Below are 17,050 nucleotides of genomic sequence, written 5' to 3'. Positions count from 1 at the left end.
TTACGCAATAAATCGTACAAAATGATGCAACGACAGCAACTGACATCCTGCACGTACAGTTTACACAAGAATTCATGTCAGATCATTATCAATTTATATTTTTGTTTTATTCTAATTATGTCTTTCTTTTGTCGTCTTGTGTCCAAGAATTATTTGACAACTGGATCGCTTTGACCTTTGAGTAGCAACTACCAACAACACAGGACACACTGCATTTGTTTCCAAGTGCTTAATATATGCTGGACATTGTCCTGTTGTTACAAGTCAGTCTTACAGAGTTTTCAGTTATTTCTGCTGTGAACTAAACGCAGAATTTGTTGTGATGTCTATTCCTGGAGGAACACACAGCACTGGCTGGTGACAGAAATGCAGCTACAACCCTGACACATTCTGAGTTTAAAAACATTTTTTTCTTTCCTTCAGCAAGTCTTTGTCACTAAAAATAAGTTATTTTTCAACCCAAAACTCGTCTGTTAGGAATTAAAGATGACCAAAGTTTCCACCACACCCTGCATGGTGCCACCCTGATCACATGACTCATGCTAATCCAGCTGTGTGTTCACACCGCAGCTGCTCAGCTCCCTCATTTGTCTCTGCCGAAATGTTGGGAAACAACTTCTTTCCTGCAGCCAATCATGAAGCAGTGTGAACACAGAGTGGGGTTAATAAACACACTGGGAATCAACATGGCAACTGAACTGAGCCGTGAAACCAACCAATCACAGTCTAGCAGTCTACAGAGTGGGTGAGCAGACGTGCACTGTGGGACAACAGGAGGGACGTCCTCCCCGCTGTGTACTCACCAGAGAAATAAACTGAAGAGAGGAGGAGGAAAAGACGGATGGAGAAGAAGGGATGGAGATGGAGTTGGAGATGAAGAGAGGGGAGATGGACAGGTGACACCCAGGCAGGAGGGCAGAGAGGAAAGAGTTAACAGAAAACACTGGAAAAGAACTGGCAGCATGGTGAGAGACAGAAAACTGAATAAAAGAAGAAAGAGAGGAAGATGGAGGACAAAAAGAGACTTGGAAAAAAAAGAAACAGGATAACGAGAGACATTCAAATGCAAGAGCACAGTTAAAACAAAAAACAGAAACATGGAGGTGTGGAGCAAACAAACAGTGAACCAACACACCTTTATTTCTCGCTGCTCCACTGATTTCTCCCATATCTGTTGGTCATAGGCGCCAATCTGGAAAAACAAACAAACAGATTGACGATGAAATATGGAGAGAAGAGCTACAGCAAACAGAAAGCAGGCCCACGTTTCTTGTTTTGCTGCACACATCATCTTCTTAAGAAGAAGGAAGAGCAAAAATTAACCACAATAAAGTTTTCTTAGACGCACTAGAAAGCTTCAGTTCCTCTTAATAACATTCGTAATGCTGAGCATAGACTACAGTGGACAGAACAATGTTTTCCCCAGGAAGGCTCTTTCATATTTACATAAAAATGTAGAAATAAACATCATTAGATTGCTTGAACTGCCTTCATTTTCTTATCTGCTTCATTATCATCATATAAATCCAGATTATATCCCCATGAAGAGTCTGCAAAATCACGTTATGATGGTTAGTGTTTTGTTTCGTGTGGGAGCCGAGGATTTTTATGGCTCTTGCTTCGCATTTGGAGCCGTCACAGTGTCATAAAACAAGTTTTTACTACCGCGATCTGGATAAATCTGCGTCGTTAAATGTGTGGTGATAAAGTTGTCGCAATAAATTAGGATTTTAAAAAGCCTGAAACTTCATTTTTTAAGCCTCATTTCTTAAAATGACAAACATGTGATTGACCACTTGCACTTAGTCGGGACAACACTGAAGTTCATACAGGATGACAAGGGTGGGTTTACTGTGTGCTGTTGAGCCTTACTTTCACCTGTACATGTTATTATTAAGACCATATCTGGCATCTTTAAACCCTTTGGGACTCTCTGGAATTCAAAATAAAGTTTTTTATCTGCACAGCATGAGTTTGTGCACCAGACCAAACATGCTGAGTAGACTACAAACAAGACACCATATATTATATCTATAGTATGTGCCTTCTTTTCACTTTTATTTACTTATGACCTCCCAACAGAGGAGTTAAGAACCTGTGAAACTGGTCCAAGACACAGAAGGTCAAGTTCAACTGGAGTGCAGTTCACAAGAGTCCTCTCCAACGTAATGATCTTGTACTGCAGCCAGTGTTTATCAATGTCACACACACACACACACATACGCTGGGAAAGGGGGAGGGTGTGACTGTAGAAGTATGCATGCAACACAACCAATCACTGTCACAGAGATCAATAGACCTGCAGAGTGTGTGGAAGAGTAAGTTTGTGTATGAGGCCAGTGTGGAAGTTCATACTTATGTAGAGCTATACAGATGTGTGTCAGAGAGACGATAGAGGGACAGAAGGAAGAACAGACAGTGATACGTGGGAACAAGATAGATTTGTGCCCTGTCCAGGCATCTGACCTGGGAACGCACATCCAAACACACAAAACAAACACACTCCAAGGTCAAACTGCACTAGTAGAGCTGCCACTTTCTCAAGTCTCGTTCTTCTCCACACGGACACAAATAGCAGTTGAGCTTTGACTGTTAAAAGCGAAGGGGAAAGAAGGACGCCAGGAGGCTAAATTCACCCAATTTAGTTGCTTTTCATAAAGCGTGCATGTGTGTTTCAGAGACTTTAAGAGGATCAGCTGATGCTCTGACCTCAGCAGATCAGTGTGTTCATGTGAGTCTGGGTCAACCCCGCGAGCTCGCCAGTGGAAACTCTACATCTTTAATGGGACTTCATTAAACATGAATAGAAAGATGGGAAGAGGGGGGTCAAAGACTAGGAAAGACAAACATGAAGAGAGACAGCAAAGATGATCATTTAGAGAGTTCTAGTTCTCTTTTCTTTCCTCTCATTCTCTCAAGCCATGATTTTTCTGCTGCATATCACTTATATCATGTTATAAACACAGCAGAAAGTGATACATGGCATGTTTTCTAAAACTATCAGTGTTTGTGCTTTTACACGCCGCACAGACCAGCTTGGATAACTTGTGATATCCTCGTGTTATCCACCAGATACCAGCCAAGATGTGGGTCAGGCAGTGCGTCACAATGTGCTCGCCCTACATTACACGCTCATGTACGACCCAGTGATCTCAAGATCGGATTTCCGGCACAACTTTTAGCTTTTCATTTGTGTATTCAATTTGAAATATTCTTTTAACATGAGATTCTATCACATCATGTGGCTGTCATGATGCCATTTTTTAAATCATCTATTCGCTGGAACATTTTTGTTTGCTTTCTTTTCAAGCCATTTGGTTTAAAACTGGCACTATAAAGTCAATGTAGTATGCACAATACAAAAAAAATCCACTTCTCCCAAATTACGGAGGTTACTAATTGTAATTGTCCAACCAAAAGATCTGTGTTATTATCAGTCATATTTCTGTCCATTTCTCTGTAACTGTAGTTTCTATGTTCTCGTTATTTGGCCCCCAATCTACCTCTTTTGTCATTTTATGCTGCAACAAGGCACTATCGATTACTCCTCTGCTGATTTAGCAAAATAAACTGCAACTCCTAAAATCTGACATTATGATTGGGCTGTGAGTTATTGATAAATGTGGATCCTGGGGCTCCACCAGTTGGAAACAAACGGCTCATTCTGAGCCACCGGATAGAATTTAATGTGACGTCTGACTGACTGATTGACTGTGTGACATTTGGGCTGACAGCTAATTTTCCACATCACTCCACCTATTAAAAATACACACACTCAGAGATTGGAGAGGATGTTGGAGTGGATGTGGAGGACAGCCAGAGGGCAAACATGACCAGACTACTCATCGGCAGAAAGATAAAGAAGCAGAGAGGGTGGAGATAAGGAGAGAGGGAACAGGTATGGAAAGAGGAGTAATATTCACACACACATCCCTTGTTATATCATGGATTAATGAGGTAACTGAGATCTGACAGAAGAGGATTAACTCTACTGGAAATCCTCTTATCCACACACACACGCTCATCCTTACATCACTATCTGTATACATAATCACCGCCTCTCAAAACAACAAAACACTTAAATGACAGTTTATCTCCCTACTTGCCGCTTAATTCGGGCATCATTATCATTGTCTTTAAATGCTCAAAATTCATATGCAATAAAAGGTTGCTTTATTATTTTCCAGAGGTCAAATTGCACACGAATCTGCTCTGATTTCACTGAGAGAAAATACAGACTTCATCGATTTGACAACCAAATCAAGTGCTGAGAGTGCACCAGAAGGGAGGATGACGAGGCCAAGTGTGCCGCTGCGGCAGTGCCGGGGTCACCATGACGACGGATGGAGGGACGATCCAGGAGAGGGGGAGAGAGAGAGAGAGAGAGAGAGAGTGGGGGGATTATGTCGGCGAAGCAACAGAGTTATATAACAACTGCCTCTGCAGTGGAGGGGGTGTTACACAGACACACAAATAGGTGCTGCTTTGAGAGGCATTAGGGGTTCAGATTTATGTTTGAGTATGTGCATACAGTAGACGCACATTCATGAGGTTTAACACACTAACATACATGTCAGCTGTGCATTATCGGCATTGTTCAGCTGTGTTACTTATAGCCATTCATCTGCTGTCTGTTATTTAAAAGACAAGCTGGGGTTCAAATTAGTGGATAAAAGTTGCAACAATTATATCATCAGATTCAGGAGGAGCATGTTGAATGTAGTGATAAACCAACAGAGAATTATCACACAGCTCTGCAGCTCCACACAGCGTTTTAGCATCATTCAGCTCATTCTTTTGGTTTCAATGCTCACAACTTCACTGTTTTTATCAATTTCTGGCGGTCTCAGTGTTTGTTGCAGCCACAGCAAGGAGTTTTGGGAGAAAAAGCAACAAAAACCTGCAATACACCAAGCACCAAATAGCTTACAGACAAAGTTTGTGACTAGCTGGTGACCATAAAGGAGCATCTAGCGACTTAATTAAAAAAACAGTCGTGGTTTTAGCTAACTTCCTGTCTGTTTTGCAGTTAGCGATCCCCTCCCGCCTCTCTACGTCACCGCACTTGCACAACTCCTTTCTTTTTTCAAGGCAGCTCTCTTTGCCGCTTTCTTTTCTTCAAGCGTTTTTCATTGCTTAGCCTGTTTATTCTTATTTTTTAAATAAGAAAATAATGCTTTCTGTAGCTTTAACATTTTGTGAAGCTGCTAGCTGTATATCACCATCAAGCCTTTCCCTTCTGTATGACAGTGGCAAAGTTGTACAAATAAGCAACCAGCCAAACAAACACTGAACATTCCCGTAAATGTATTTTTCGTTTCACTATGATCTATTTGTCTACCTTGTTCTACATCCCTTCCAGTTTGAAAACCTCAGTACGCTCCACTGAGAACCATGCTGTGATGGAAAATGCCTCACCTGTTTGTGGGAATCACCTATTTAACATGCGCCTGTCTAGGTGTGGTCATCTTTGACACACATATTAACCACCAGCTAAACCACACAGGAACTGTTGGCATGTACACAGGCATGCTTTCGGTTTAGAGTTGTGTGAGGTGTTGGTGAACGAATAAACGAATCAAACGTTTCATTTTACTGTAAAGTTCTGAAACAATTCAACATTTATTGGTTAATCAAACTATTTTTTCATTATGCATCAATTTTCTGTTGTTGATTGAATAAACAAATCACTGACTTAGCAATTAATCTATACAAATTGGATCCACCAATCCTAAAACACAGATGATGATTGTTCTAAAACAGCTCAACTACGCGCAAATCTTCAGATAAATCACAAAATGTCAATATAAAATTGAGTCATGAAACAAGATTCCCTAAAAAACAAAATAAAAAGTAAAGGTGCTAATAAACAAAATAACTAAATAAGATTGAGTGATTGGATGAGTGACAGAACAATTTAAAAAATGAATCAGGGTCAGACAGCTGGTTGTGGCAGATTAACCCCTCTGCTGTGTTTTCAGATGTGACCATGACAACACGCACAGGCGTGTTGCTGTTAAGTGTGTAAGGTCTATTTCCAGGTCTGACAGGTGTGTGTGTGTGTGTGTGTGTGTGAGTGAGAGAGAGAGAGAGAGAGAGAGAGACAGACTCCTTTCAGCAGCAAGAAAGACAAACAGGACCTTTACCAAGTGAGTGGAGAGATTTTTTACTGCCGGTCTGTTGAACTTCACACAACAGCTAAAGGTAAAATTTTGTCCAGGTTAACTTGTTGACAGTCAGTCAGCAAAGAATGGTGCATTTAGTTTAGTATATTTTAGTTTATGAAGTGTTAGAAAATAGTAATAATCCTAATTCCAGAGGACCCAAGGTGACATATTCAAATATCTATTGTTTGACCAACTGCCCAAAACCCAAAGATATTCACATAAAACAAAGAAATCCACTTTATAGAGAGTCGGGAAATGGGAAACATTCTGTTTGAATGGCAAATAATTGAATAATGATCAAAATAGCTGCTTTTTTTTTGTCAATCAACTAATCATTTAAATGACTAATTTCTAATTAAAATTGTGAATATATGACTTCTCATGTTGATCGAAGGTACAACACACACAAAGCAGCCAACTGCACGACTCGTGCTACAACTGAACCACCGGCCAAACTATAAACTGTACAAAATCGATAGATAAATAACACATGAAGCTAGTGGATTATTTATGTGTTGTCTCCTCTACTCTAAATATACACAGACTTCCCACAGAGACTTGCTAATCTTGCAAAGTCAGTAACATCCACGGATCTCAGCCACATACCAAGCATGTGAACTGTGTCACTTCTGTCTTAAAATAGACCTTAAAGCCACCACGCAAATAAGCTATAATCTGATTTATTACTGTGAAACGTTTAACCTCAAATATTTCGCAGACATGCCACAGGAGGCTGCCAATTAGTTCCTAATTGGCAATAGCAGACACGCCGTGTCAGACATTAGAAAACAAACACAAACCGTACGCCGAGTCTTTTTGCAGGCAGACATATGACAGACAGAAGTATACTGCGTGTCATGGAGAGCTGAGGTTGGTAAGATCAGTCTGGACCTCTCTCCCAAACCTTAAACCTGTTATTTCTTCTAGTTACTAGGACTTTTACTTCATGCTCGTTACCTTTCTGACTGACAACGCAGAATAAAATCTTTCAAAGCCTTCAAAACATGAGAAGTGGACAAAACTGTTAGCTGGCATTTATGTCCATGTATGAAGTGGCTGATTTAAAGGGTCAGTTCATCCAAATTACAAATAAAAGATGTTTTCTCACTCACTTCTCGTGCTAGTCTTTTCTGCTTATCTCATTTCATTTATGCCGCTCCTGTCAGTGAAAATGAAATTGACCTTAAAGAAAAAAAATCTAAATAAATGTGTAACAGTATCAACATTACTCTGGCTAATCCCCCCAAACACTCTCAGACCATTTTATTCAGTAGAAAGATTTCCAATGTACACACCATGTTCCTGTTCTGTGAATTTATCATATGTAACACACAGTTTCTGGAAAGCACCATTGCTGTTGACTTTTTAAAATGTCATATACTGTGAGCACCACAGGGGAAAGCACATTCAGCTCCATTGTGATGAGCTCTACATGTTTATACGTCTAAAAGCCTGGACCAGTAAAACCAAAACCAACTGTATAGCTACATTTAGATACGACTACAGGAAAGTGACAAGATATTAGCTATTTCCATTAAAATGTGCCACAAATTTTAACCAAATTTTGAGAAACTCTGGAAAAGGAAACATGAATGAATGCTTGTCTGACTGTTGTGCATTTATAAAAGAGCTGGTTCATTGAGATGAGCAGTACGTGGCGCAAATTCAACAGTGGTAAAACCATTTTAGCATTGCAAAAGAATCTCAAACAACTATGATGAAACATGATGGTAATATGACATTTCTGTTTGTTTCATGAGTTAATGGGAGTAAGGTTACATCAGAATACAGTGAAGCAATGAGGAGATTTTTTTAATCTTCGGACACATCTTCTTCCTCTATCAGAGCGGAAATATATGAAGAGTCACGTAAGTTACACATTTGCTGCATCAGAACTTCTTCGGAAAATGTGTAACCAACTTTTGTCAAGTTCATTAACTCTCGAAAAAGGCAAAAACAACCTCATGCAGAGCGTAAAAGCAATTGAAGATGTGCATATAAACATGTTAAAGGAAACACGGCTATTGTCACTGTCCGATGAAAAACGGGCATGTCCAAATTTGGTGATTTTTAATTTTTCTGATAAACTTAAGGATCAAATATCCCTTAACAAATAAATAACTCTACCTCGGACGGCATCTGCAAAAACACCTGAGCGATGTCCTGATCAGAAACACATCATATGAGACTAATCTACAAACATAACAGGTTTTTTCCACCATGTGACATTTGTCAGGAGCCAGTTCTTTAAAAATACTCACACCTAAATACTCTCCTGAGGGCAGTGTTTGTTTGCTTGGCAGTATTTCAGGTGTTTGCTTAACACCAAATCACAGACTATCACCTGCTGCCTCTTGTATTTTTAGCAAAGCCAGTGCTGGACTAGACAGAATATAATAGCTGCAATGAACCCATCTTTGCCCTTCAAGGCTCGACTATCTGCTGCGAAACTGGTCAGTCTGGACGATAGGAGATTTTTGAATCACTGGAGATAATATATAACATCATCCTCTCTGGGTGACTCAAGCAGCAAAGACAAGAAAACCCTGTAATGACGCGTGGCTGAGAATCACAATCTTTATTGTGTTTTATCTGTTTAACTTAGGAAGACAGACGAAGAAGGAAATAAACAATTAACACGTCTAAAAAGACGTCAGAGATAAAGAAGCCCTGAGGACAGTCAGACAGGTGTCATCCGCTCCCTAAAAACGGCTTTATTCATTCATGACTAAGCGGTTGTCGTCACTGGTGTGCCTCTGCCCAGACAAGCTCAGCTAGACACACAAACACAACCACACACACACACACACATATGCACGGCGACTGTATACACATCAAGCTTAAGCATGAATTATTTAAAGAAAACATTGATTTCCTGTTTTTAATCCAGTTTAAAACTTTTTTTCATGTTATCAGCAATTCATTTAAAGCTTATTTAAGTACCAAAATAAAAATACAATGATGGGAAAACCAGTTATTTTCAATTGACAATAGTTGTTTGTCTCACACAGACAGCAGTGTTTAAAGTTTAGACCTTTAATTAAAGTTTGAAATGTCTCAAATGAGTCATCTTCAGTGAAAGCTCATGTTGACGTCTTCATCTGCCAGGTGCAAGCAGAAGATCAGAGAAAGGCAGACAGACAGGCGATAGAGAGATGAAAGACAAAAAGAAAAAAGACAAATGAAAGCAGGCAGACAGATGTGGAGACAGAGAGGCTGTGCAGAAATAACAACAGATGAGCAGAAGTGGTCTGAGAAGAGACAGACGAGGTCATAATGACAGACAGACAGGTTTGGAAGGACAGACAGCCCCGAGAGGCAGACGGGTGTGTAAGCTGAGAGCTGCAGGGGGAGCAGCGTGGAGTCCAGCAGAGGATCTGATATCTGAGACCATGGAACAAGAAGACACACAACACCGGGCTGGTTTCACACTGTGCCGATCGGCCCGAACTCTGCTGCTGCTGCTGACAGCACCGAGGAGGTCGCTGCCAAAATACTGCGCATCAAAAAGAGGCTGCACACTGAAATATCTCAACTATTTAACTCATTTTTTGGTTTTAAAAAGGAGGAAAATTAACAAATGTTTCAGAGAAAGACCGATAAATCATGTCAATGTACCTCATGTGGATCATTATCTGTATTTATTACATATCTTACATATCTGAGGTCATTTAGAAACAGCATTTTGATAACATATGTTAGTTTACAACAGAGTCCTGACAACTGTGTTGTTTATCAGTAAAATGTCCTGCTCAGTGCAAATTGTAGAAAACTGGGTTTGGAAGAGTAAAATTCAAGTATTTTAAAAGGTACCTAAACCAAAAATCTCCAGGCTCTCGGAGTCTTTATCACCACATCTAAATTAGCAATGATGAATGCAACTACAAAAATTAAGTTTACAGAATCCTTCATACCCACAGCAACCAATGTATATTGTTGCTCTGTTTATTTCATTTTAACATTGATTTGATGTTTTGATTATGATTATTTAACACAAAAAATTGGGAAGACGAGATCATTTCATTTCAAATATATAACGTTTTTTTTTTAATGTTTGTGTATATTGAAAACATATCAGTTGAATTTTCACTTTGAATGCATTTTCAAAACTTTCAAGACTTTGAACCAAGAAAAAAAAACCATCTTTGTTTTTGTTGTGTTTATGTAAAGGTACTGGTGTACAATAACAGGAACTGGTGAAATTGAAAGAAAACAGTCTTGATTATGCAAACTCTTTTCAAATTTGTTGCATTTTTCAATCACATATGCAGCTTTCTTTTTAGTACAAGGTACAAGGCTTTTGTCTTCTATTCTTTTTAAATATTACCTTAATTTAATCATTCAGCGGCTCCAAAATGGATGAACACTGTAAGCGTGACATTTTTGCCAGTTCATGGTTTGAATACTTAACAAGGAAGAGAATTGAGAGAATGTATGACCATTTACATCCCAATATTACATGAGAAAGTTGCATATTTAGTAATGACAACTGAGCAAAATAATCAGCTGTGGAAAACTGTGAAATGCTGCCGAAAACTCACAAAGAGAAATCTAGTGAGTAGACTTTTGTTTGTATTTTCTTTGTCTGACTTTTACATTTTTTTGACTTCAGATCTGTCATGTTTTTTTTTTACATCATTCTTCTCTTTGTGGCCCTCAAGACATTTTGTTTTATCTGACGAGTCCTTTGTCTTGAAGTATTTGTATATGGATACACATCCATATATGTGTTAACACATGTAGACTCAGTTAGGCTGAACAGAGGCCTTAATGAGTTTTCAGCAGGAACAAACTTGCTTATTAAATTCTGAAACAGCAGACTGCACCCTCCAATGTGAAGCAATGCTGCCGAGAGCTGGTCTTTATTCCCAAAGCCTAGAGCGGTTGCAAAGCCGAGTTAAAATATTTAAGAATAAATGTAGCAGTATAATTCAACTTCCTGTTATCCTCTTAAATTTCTCATGAAGTCTGAATTTTTTAGCAGAAAATATGCAACAAAAAACCCACAAGCACAGACATTTTCATATAGCTTTTTCTTATTATGTGACATACAAAAACCAATCCAGTGTGAAAATGCAAGAAATGTACAGCGTCTTACCTTTTTCTGGTACCACACCACAGCATCTTTTACTTTGGAAGCCATTTACATTTCCCTTCTCCCGGCCTAGGGCATCTTAGACTGAAAACACAGCAAGAGACACAGAGAGAGAGAGACCAGCGTGAGTGACTGAGTACTGAAGAGAGAGGGAGGAGGACTGAAGTCTATATACCTGAGAGGAAGGTGTGTCCTGAGCACTGACGAAGGCGAGAGGGAGGGGAATACTAAGAAAAACCCACACATTTGCGCGATCATGCAGATTTGGGCAAAGGCGTTCACTTTGCCTTCTCCTACATAAATCACACAATTTAAGTCTCTTCTTCTGATCCGTTTGCCACTGAATCACACACTCACACACACACACACTACATTAGTAATAAGATCAGTCACTTAGTCTCCCTTGACACCCATCTTACAACAAAAGCAAACACAACTCTTCTATAAGCCAACTGGAGACAGTTATTACTCCAATACTGCTGGTTAGAGCTGGTTTTACCCACTGAATCACATTTTGAGACGCATAAATCGACACGCACACACAAGCATCATCCAGGAATAAATTTGGGAACGGCTGCTGGATGCCTTGCAGTGGTTTGGGCGTCAGTGGCTGGCAGTGAAAGACAGGCTCATGAACACACACTCGCGCGCACACACACACTCGTGCGCACACACACACACACACACACACACACACACACACACAAAAAACACACACACAGTTCAAATTGACAAATGCTAATGACACACACAAACAAGTGAATGAGTGCATTCATTACCTTGCCTGCCTGCAGCAGGTTAGCTTAGCTTAGCATAAAGACTGGAAACAGGGGGAAACAGCTAGGCTATTCACCTTCCAACACCTCTAAAACTCACTCATTATCTTAAAATAAATCTTGTTTGATTAATCTGAACTAAAACCAAAGTGTACACAAAAAAGGTTATGGTTCTACAAAGATTTAGCAAATAAGCATATTTCCCAAAATGTCAAACTTTATTAAGACAAACAGACTTTGTAAACTGGATATTTGTGGGCATCAAACAAAAATGGACCAATCTTTCATACAACACAACTTTAATTTCTATATTAAAGTTACGCTAAAATAAAAATAGCAGAAGAAAATGATAACTACAATCTTCTACACTCAGAAACAAACAAATCTTTTGGCAAAAAATCTTAACTCAAGTTCTACTTACTAGCTTTTTCTTCATCAACTGATGTGAGATGCGGTCGAAAGACACAACAAAGCACGCAGGTCGACCTCATGTTAGGAGACTTCTGTTTTTAACGTCAACAATTAACCAAACTTTCTTTATATCTAAAAAAGTTTCTTAATATACAAAAGAATATTATGCTGTTATTCTGTCAATTAGATAAATGCATGAAATCACACAAACTTTTTATTTTATTGCTCATAATATGATTGTTAATTATATCTACAACCAAAATGAGCCACATGTTGTATTGATGGTAAGCCTGAGGGTCAAAGCACAACTTAAATGTTGTGTTTTCTGAGCTGTTGTTGCATTTTGACCCTCAGGGCCACCAAATCTATTATTATCATCTGATTATTAAAATCTGAGGCACTGATGGGAAGTACACATCACAGAACACAGCATACATCTGTGACCGTGTTCAGAGTGTATATCAGGTCCTGCAGTGTGTAAGTGTTACAGTCAGTGTGTTATTACAGTGAAGTTGTCTTTGAAACAGGATCTCCTGCTGATGGAGGTGATGCGAGCGTGTTTGTTGTGGTTAAAAACAGACCAGAGCAGACTCCACTTCAACGAAGTGTTTCAAAGTTTACACTGAGAACAATAAGGAGTTATTATTTCCTCATTTACGTCAGCTTAACATGCATGTCTGAATAGAACCGTCTTCCTAGTCAGCATTAATATGAGGGCTGGAACTGCCGTGATTGCCGTTGTAGGTTGAAACATTAAAAGGAGAAACCTCTTTTGGTTGGGGTTGGAAGAGGAAGAGGAGGGCAAGAAGATGTGGTTAATAAGACGCTGTTAAGTGGAAAACACGGAGGCTTCGCGGTTAGCCGCTCTCCTTCTCTCTTCTCTCCATCTGTCTCTGCCTCTCTTCCTTCGCCCTCTGTCTTTCTGTCTCTTTTCTATTTCTCTGTTACGCAAGTGCAGCGTTGTCCTGCTGTGTGAGGAGTGTGAGTGGGAGGGATGGAGGAGCAGATAGATGGAAAGTGATGGAGGGCAGCGGCTGCAGGCCAGGCTTACTCAGGGGGCAGGGAAAGCTTTCTGTTTTCGCTTTGGCATCATCAGAAAATATTACTCAATCTGATGAAATATTGCAAAAATGAATTTTATTACTAATGAAGTGTGCAATTTCCCCTTAGCCCTTCAAATATTTTTTCCCTCTTTTTTATGCTTTTTCTTCCAGGTTTCAACCTTTAATTTGACATGGCAGAGATGAGACATCCTGCTTTGCATGTGAAGGCTTGTCTGTGCAGCCGGTCTGCAGGGTAATCCCTGACGATCGCATTTACAGCAAATTCTGTGTCATCCTTCCAACGAAGTTCTGCTTAACGATTGGGAGATTTTTTTTTTTTTTTTTCAAAAAGCCATCTGATGAGTCAATTTTTGTACCTGAGATCATACTGCAGCACTGTGACAGCTCAAACCTGCCAACAACCAAACCACAGCATGTTATACGTGTGATAAAGTCATCACGTCAAACAAATACAGGAGTATTAGTGTGTGTGTGTGTGTGTGTGTGTGTGTGTGTGTTTCAAAGCACTCATGTTCAAAGCTGTGTTGGAGCGACTCCAAGCTCAGCGTGTCAAGAATGTGAGAAGTTCAAAAGCAGGAAGGAGAGAAAATTTTCTCGTCCGAGCCAAGTGTGAAAGGTTTCTACGTCGAGCTCAGATGTCTGCTAGTAGTATCAACTGCACACACACACACACACACCCACAGCAAACCAGCAGCTGACTGATGTACAAAACTGTTAAGAACCCAGTGACCATAACCACAAATGCTGCATGCACGCTGATCATAAAATTGCAGAGGAGTGGCTGTATATGCATTTCTGCATGATTGTGTTTTGTGTGTGTGTGTGAGAGAGTGTGTTTGTGTGAGCGTGAGTGTCTGAGTGTGAGTGCATGCACGCACTTCTGCCCCAGAAGGCAAGAGACATTTTTAGCAACAGGAAGAAAGTCTCTTGCTCGCTCCTGTCTAAGATTACGATCATCACTCCTCCCTATATCGTTCACTGCAGAGCCACACTATTCCTGACACATAGTGGCCTTTATCACACACTTTGTCACAAACCAGCTCAGAGAATGTGACAAAGAGGGAGTCCACGCAAAAGATTTACTTAAAACAAGAGTAATTTATTAAAACTAAAGTTAATGTACAAACCATAAGATGATGATGTAGAGTGGATGCCAGGTAGGAGGGAGAGACAGAATGAACACGTACTGCCTGGTGAAGTTGGCCAAGACAGTCTCCGAGACAATGTGAGAGGTGTCACAACTTGCTTAAATTAAACATAACAGCATGGACAATGCTGGTTTGTCCTTTCTAAGGTGCAGTGGTTACACAAGTTAATGGGTTTACAGTGTAAACCAAGGCCTTCGTATTAAATCTTAAGTGGAGAGAAGCTGTGACAGACAGGAATAATGGACTGGGTGTATATAAAGAGCAAACATAAACACAGATACAGAGGAAGAGTTTATATCTTGTTCATTCATGATGAGAGTAACACACCCGTCCTAGACTTGCATTCACTCATTTGCTGTTCTAACAGAGATTCAAACTATTCACTTCTGCAATGAGAAGAACAAGGATACAAGGATAAATACCAGAGAAGGAAAGCAGCTCATACTCACACACAAAAAGGCCTTAAAGGTGTCATTTGTAGAATATGGCCAGAATTCAAAGGCAACATCTGAGGCGGCATATCATCATCACTGAGTAACCGACAGCTGCTGCTAGCTATCCTTGGCTGTAGCTATCTACTGTTTGCTAATTAGCTCCAGGCTCTATTAGCTGTGGAGCCGGGGGCCCTATGTTTTTTGGACCAGGACCTCTGGTTGGACAATGAACTGGGACTGAACACAGCCTACAAAACCAACTGACAGTACGCAGGTGATACAGGCAGCTCTGACCAAGACTAGGACTTCGGCAATGACAAGATACAGCAGGCAGAGACACGAAAGGCGTGCAGCAGAAGATAAGCGACAGAGAGTCAGATCAGCAGCGGGTTTTAAGTTGATATGATATGTACGATAAGTTGATAACGTAGATATTAAAAAATGAACAGCACAGTATACATTTCCACAAAAATACTAAAGCTAGCAGTCCAGTGGTTGAAAGAAGTGAAAGAACCACCTCATGTCTTGATCATTTTGGTGAATATTAGAATGGACTGATGCCGTTTTCAGAGCATCATGTGTTGCTTGTTTAATCCAATTAATATTTGTATTAACATTAAAACACAAAAAGGCTGTAAATCCTCACATTTAGTAAGCTTGAACCAGAGAAAGTTTGCACACAAACTATAGTAATACATTTTTATTGTGGGGTTTCTGTAGTTTGATGTTACACAACATGCTATTTCAAGATCAGACAACATCACTGTTAAGTCTACAATAAAAATGTCTTGGTGGTGTCCAATTACTGCAGAACAACAACTGCTAATAACTCCTGCTGTAAACAAACCGTCAGACTGCGCAACCACAAAACAACAATGGTAATCATGACGAGGAGAGAATGAAAACAGACAGACAAACCTATGGGAACGACACCCAATCATTAGTGGGGATGGACCATAAACATCAACATTCTGTTTTTAACTCTGAATCTCGACAGCGTTAAAGTTTCAAATCCTCCCATGTCCAGAGATACGAAACATAGGCAGATCCTCCCTCTTCAAAGCCTCAAAATCCCTGTGTCATAGCCCAGTGTGATGCCAGCAGTGATTCACAGACATCATTAGACAAAAACACACATACAGACACGTACTATTGCCCAATATGGCTTCACAGACAGGATTAGCTGTTAACTGCTGGGTTATTATTTATGCTGGAAAACATAACAAATAGGCTGAGACTTCTTTCCTAACATACTTTTTCCAAAACCACACACTCACAGTGTTCTCAAAATACGCTGTGGTTAACTAAAGGGTATTTAGGGAACAGAGCCTAGACAACAGACACACACACAGACGGTATGTATATTCTGGTCACAGGATTCAAAGACCCTGAAGAGAAAACAGCCGAGGCAGAGTGTTTTCTGTGAACCTCCGAGAGTTGAGCCTACATTTATAACCCGATATCTTACATTTTATTTAAAAGGTTGCAATGCGTTTGTCCCCAGTTGTTATTATTCATCTTTCCACAGGTCATTTTCATACCAGCAACTCTGGCTACAACAAACTCTTGTCAACAAGAAGCTTCGTTCACAAACGCACCCCATTACAAAGCTCTCAAAGAATTCAGCAACTTTTACAACCACACACAAACACACACACACACTCACTCACAGACCCTTGCCAAGTCTGTCTGACCAGTAGTCTGTCTGAACTGACCCATTTACAGACACAAAGGGAGAGAGTGGTCAAGTAAGACAGTGCGTATTATGTAGGCCACAGTTTATAAGAGAGCTCTTTTTGTGCCAGTGACTCTGTGTGTGTGTGTTTGTGAGAGCAGGAAATGGTTCAGTAATTAGCCATATGTCTTCTGCAGTTACTGTACGAATGTTGTTGTGAATGAACATCAGTGGCAGAAGAAAGTAGTGGCAGTCTTTGGGTGTGTGTGTGTGTCCTTTG

General features: G+C 40.0%; 1 protein-coding gene across 4 annotated transcripts in view; it reads right to left on the bottom strand.

The window, feature by feature from the left end:
* Positions 1 to 17,050, bottom strand: part of LOC141008663 (protein PHTF2-like) — a 40,669-nt gene that overhangs the window by 12,645 nt on the left and 10,974 nt on the right. For all 4 annotated transcript variants that reach the window (XM_073481112.1, XM_073481111.1, XM_073481114.1 and 1 more), the window contains 2 exons: positions 11,266 to 11,346; positions 1,136 to 1,192 (listed from right to left, as the gene is read on the bottom strand). In XM_073481112.1, the coding sequence (XP_073337213.1) occupies positions 1,136 to 1,192; positions 11,266 to 11,310 (102 nt within the window). In that variant the 5' untranslated portion in view covers positions 11,311 to 11,346. The remainder of the gene's footprint in view (positions 1 to 1,135; positions 1,193 to 11,265; positions 11,347 to 17,050) is intronic.

Source organism: Pagrus major, chromosome 14 (assembly GCF_040436345.1).
Source record: "Pagrus major chromosome 14, Pma_NU_1.0".
In the NCBI taxonomy this organism is placed as follows: Eukaryota; Metazoa; Chordata; class Actinopteri; order Spariformes; family Sparidae; genus Pagrus; species Pagrus major.
This window is presented reverse-complemented; position numbering and strand designations above follow the sequence as displayed.